Genomic DNA, 4,577 nt, shown 5'->3' with positions numbered 1-4,577 from the left:
CAGTCCACTGTGGGAGAGAAATTATCCAGAACAGGCATGTCAGTGACAGACAGACAGACAGACACAGACAGAGAGACAGAGAGACAGACAGACAGATGGACAGACCGCAGTATCTTTGTTCCAAGAACCGTGCATTGCAGTGGCTATCTCAGACCCATTCTAACCCTGTTGAGCATAATCTGTGGTTAACCTAGACTCAGAGATTGAGGATGGGAAAATCAGTAATCAGGGCCTCACACCGGCTCAAGCATACATTGTTCTGGCCAGTTTAAAAAAGTGGGTCATAACAGTTTCTCAGCCCACAGACCTGTGTAATGTGTGTGGTGCACCTTCCCCCGGCTAGGACATGTGAGAGTAAGGAGGTGTCCCATATCAAGGAAGAGCAAGCTGAAGGGCACATGTGAGATGATCCACCACATTCAGAATGAAGATATCAGGAAGAAGGTGGTTCAGATTAGGAAATCCAAGGTATAGGTAGGAACTGACATTGGAAAACAAGACTAGGGATACTGGGATATGTGGTCCTGAGCAAAAGCCAGTCCTTTAGGCAGGCTTTGGCTAAACTGTCCCAGGAAGTACTTGGTGCCAAGAGACCTGAGGACACAGAGACCCAAGGGAGGGTCTTCTGTCTTTTGTGCCTCGTACACTAGCATCGGACATGGACAGACCCACCATTCCTCTTGCATCATTGCAGATACCCCTTACCATGTTGGTCAGTGAATGTGACATAGCGATCGGGGACGCCCAGAGATTTTGCCACGGTACGGTAGTGCTCCTTCATTTCAGGACTCAATTCCTTCTTCCTCCCTGTGTCCAAAATGGAACAAGTAGCAAAATAAAGGGATTTCTCTAATGTATTTCCTTTTACGCCTTTGTCTTGGTATGTGTTTCAGCTGTGCTTAAAATTTCAACCATCCTCGGTCTGGGGAGATATCTCAATAGTCTAAGTGCCTGGCTGTCAAGTGAAATGAGCTGGCTTGGATCTTGGTACTACATGATATGCTGTCCCTGTGCTGTCCTGGACACTAAAATTGGCTTGGTGGCACAATTCCAGCCCTGGAGAGGCTGAGACAGAAGGATCACTATGAGATCAAGCTGCATAGTGAGACTGTGTACCAAATAATTAATTAATTAATTAGTTAAAATAAATAAATACACAAACTTTCAACCTTCCTGGCTTAGCCAAACTAGTACTGTATTTACACGTGTGTGACAACTCCTAAACCTAAACACTGTTGCCTGATGGAATAGCCTCAGAGAACCTTCCCAATGAGGTGTGGAAAGCCCTCCTCCCTAAGTGGAGATTTTGACCTGGAGGAACCTTATGGCTCTGAGTCCTGGGGAAACCTTCTGCAAGTCCCGCCCACCAAGACACTGAGGATATGCAGGGATGACTCACCATAGAGCACATGCTTGAAGAACACCATGTTATGGACAATCCTCTCCAAGTACACCATGGCAAACTGCTTGTAGTCAGTTTCTAGCACTCGCACAGTGAAATTCTGTACTCCACCATAACCTGCAGGATGGGAGTTAAGGCTCATCCTTTGTCCCCATCTTTCCCAATCCATAGCATCAGCTTCTTCAATGTATGCATCTGGGTGGGAGAGCAGGAAGCCTGTTCCTTTAGGAAGGACACTGCTTACGGAATGCCAACTCATACCTCCCTCACCCAGGACTCACGTGTCACATTTTGCAAGGAGAACAGGCCTGGTTTATCAGTTGGTAATATTATCCCATTATCGCGTTCACATTTCCCATCCCTGTAAGAGTGCATATGGTGCTTAATCAAGGTGAAGAAGGAGAAGACACAAGACCCTATTCCTGGGTTGTAGAAAGCTGGACAAGGTCTACAGTATGATTTGAAGTCCCAGACCAGCAAAACCTATCTCTCATTATGAGAGGGTCCCCAACTGGTCCTCATGGGTGGTACTTGCAGTTCCTCTCTGAACATCTGGATGGTCTTCTGCATAGTAGAATATAGTTCCTTTAACCCACCCTTTCCCACTGTTTCACCCCTGCTTCCATCCTGAGGCAGCCTGATGAAAACAGTCCCATGCATTGACTCACTACACTCACTTTACTGCTATGCTCTTTGAAATTTTCATGCAACTTTCTTCTGAGTTTCTATTGCATTCAATGTGAAGTAATATCCTGGCCATTATCAAATTCTAACCTCTCATCAGAGTACAGATAACTTTGACACCATAATCCCATCCCCTCAATTCTGAAATGCTCCATGGGGGAACTAACCAGTGGTTAAAGTGAAAATGAACTGCAAAAAGGTCAGTACATGATACCTTGAGTGTTCCATTCCTGCCACATATCTTTCCTCCTCTACCGAGACTACTTCAGATAATATGGCTGTTATGTCAACCTTGTGCTTCAGGTGCTTCAATTTGCTCCAATTGTTGAGCCCCACAGCAGATCCTTTCTTGTTAAGATGGACTTTAGTTCTGCAAGTGTGTCCCCCCCCAAAAGTTCTTCACTCCCTGCACAGCAGCCATACTGATGGATGGATGCTCTGCTGCAGTTTTAAGTGAGGCCAGCAGCTCTTACTGTGACAGAGTTTCCTTTTCCTTTATGGGTGATGACAGTGTTTGTAGTAGTGCTACAGTTGTTGAACACATGGCCTTGTTGTTGAGCTATATATATTAGTTCATTTTTATTTCTAAAATTGAGACAGTGTCTCCTCAGTTTCATTGATTGAATTCAAACTTGTGAATTTCATACATTGGCCTCTGAAGGGAGGCCAGCTAGAATTAAACTACTTCAGCTCACTTTTAAAAAAAAACATTTAATGTAGCACAGGCAAGACCCATTAAAGGAACCAGTGTTCCTCCTCTACTCTGGGATAAATGAGTGTTTTTTAACTTTCTCCTTCTGTAATTTTACTGAAACCACTTTTTAATATAAGTGGAGGGACTGAGCAAGAGTGGGAAGAAGAGACAAGGGAAACAACAGAAAAGGAGAAATAAGTAAGCAAGAATCTTAGGGAAGACAAAACAAAGAAGAGAGGAGCATTGACTCTATATAGAGCAATTAGAACAAGGACACTCCCCTTCAGTAGGTTAACACACAGGTTGTGTCACCATTCTACCTGTTAGACCACAGAATGTTACAGCTTTACCTGACCCAGTCAGCGGTGACATTGTAGCTGTGGTCATCATTTAGCTCATAGATGGTGTTTTGCAAGACTGGTTCATTTTGGCTTTCATTGAAATGCGTGTTCTGGGCAACACCAATGCAATACCACTTTCCCTGGAACTGTAATGGTGTGATGATAGTCAGAACCCAGTGATGATCCATGCCCACAATTCCCATGCTGTGCCTACTGGTACCACAGGACAGCAGCTCACCTGGTAGCAAAGCCCAAAAAATAAAGTACTCTGGGAAGATAGCAACCGTTTGAGTGTTACACAGACAAGGATGATCATGACTTTGGAGTTTTCACTGAGATTTTACTGAAGGAGTACTCCAGTAGAAGTGTCAAGTGGGTCTTGTAGAACCCCACATTGTTACTGGAAATAAAGACTGCAGATGTTCCAACTGAACATGCATGAGCCTTGGATTCTCTGAGTCTTCCCTCCCAACACTGCTGTTGAGTCTCATCACTTCTTCCCTGCCCTCTTCTTATTCTCTCCATTCATTAACCCTCTTAATCTTCTATTTGAGAAACCTACCTGTTCATACAAGAAGTCTGGCTTCTGGGGGAATTTGCTCAGTGGTGGAGTTGGGGTGGAAGTTGGAAGAGACTTCTCAGCTTGCATCTTCAGGGCACCCAGGAGAATAAGACCCAGACACAGCAGACACAAGGCCATGGCTACACAGCAGCTGTTTGCCAGCCTGGTCTTGAAAAAAAAAGAGGTTGTCTGGAGAAATTGCCTAGAGTAGGCTACTTATAGTACCCAACCTGGGTCTACATGTGTGTCCAGGTCGCTGCTTTGCCAAATCCTGGACTAGAGAGTTTATTGCCAGCAGCTCTTCTACTATACGTGATAAGATGCATTCTCCTCCACAATAGTCAGGGTTGTGCAATATATATAGAGAGAGGGCAAACCAAATAAGATGGGAGAGATGGACCCTGAACTGTTCACTGTGTCCAGAGCTATGTCTCTGTGCTCACTGTTCATCATAACTTCATCTGATCAGTACAGCCTGTGTGTCAGCAAGTATGGTTGATAGACACTCTCACACCTGAAACTGTGTGTCCAGGGATTGTGTGTACACAGACATGCAACTCACTCTACCTAAAGTAATATTTAGAGGAAAGCAGTCTTTTCCTTTCCAGTCTTGAGCAAATACTCTTTGACACCTCCTCCATGTGACCATTGCCCTTGGCTCTGATAGTGTTAATGTATACTATTATATTTTCCTAAACTGAGCCCTCTCCTGTACTGGAATATGCCTCCTGTCAGGAAATATAAACAAGGTTTACAAGTGTATTTCTGTAATGAGTCCTTTGGTATCTTAGAATTCCTTAAATTTGTTGTCTTTCAAGGCTGAGTGGTGGACCTTTCACTGAGCAAGTAGCTGCCTTTTTCTTGTTTTGTGACTTTCTTTGCATCCTCATCTTT

At 44.3% G+C, this 4,577-nt stretch overlaps 1 protein-coding gene across 1 annotated transcript in view; it reads right to left on the bottom strand.

Annotated features, from left to right (window-relative positions):
• Positions 1-3,821, bottom strand: part of LOC101584728 (neutrophil gelatinase-associated lipocalin-like) — a 9,035-nt gene extending 5,214 nt beyond the window's left edge. The window contains exons 1-5 of the mRNA XM_012516981.1: positions 3,684-3,821; positions 3,131-3,267; positions 1,684-1,763; positions 1,400-1,519; positions 706-807 (exon numbers count right to left, since the gene is read on the bottom strand). Of these exons, the coding sequence (XP_012372435.1) occupies positions 706-807; positions 1,400-1,519; positions 1,684-1,763; positions 3,131-3,267; positions 3,684-3,821 (577 nt within the window). The remainder of the gene's footprint in view (positions 1-705; positions 808-1,399; positions 1,520-1,683; positions 1,764-3,130; positions 3,268-3,683) is intronic.
• Between the last annotated feature and the right edge of the window lie 756 nt (positions 3,822-4,577).

Source organism: Octodon degus, unplaced genomic scaffold, assembly GCF_000260255.1.
Source record: "Octodon degus isolate 3935 unplaced genomic scaffold, OctDeg1.0 scaffold00138, whole genome shotgun sequence".
NCBI lineage: Eukaryota > Metazoa > Chordata > Mammalia > Rodentia > Octodontidae > Octodon > Octodon degus.
This window is presented reverse-complemented; position numbering and strand designations above follow the sequence as displayed.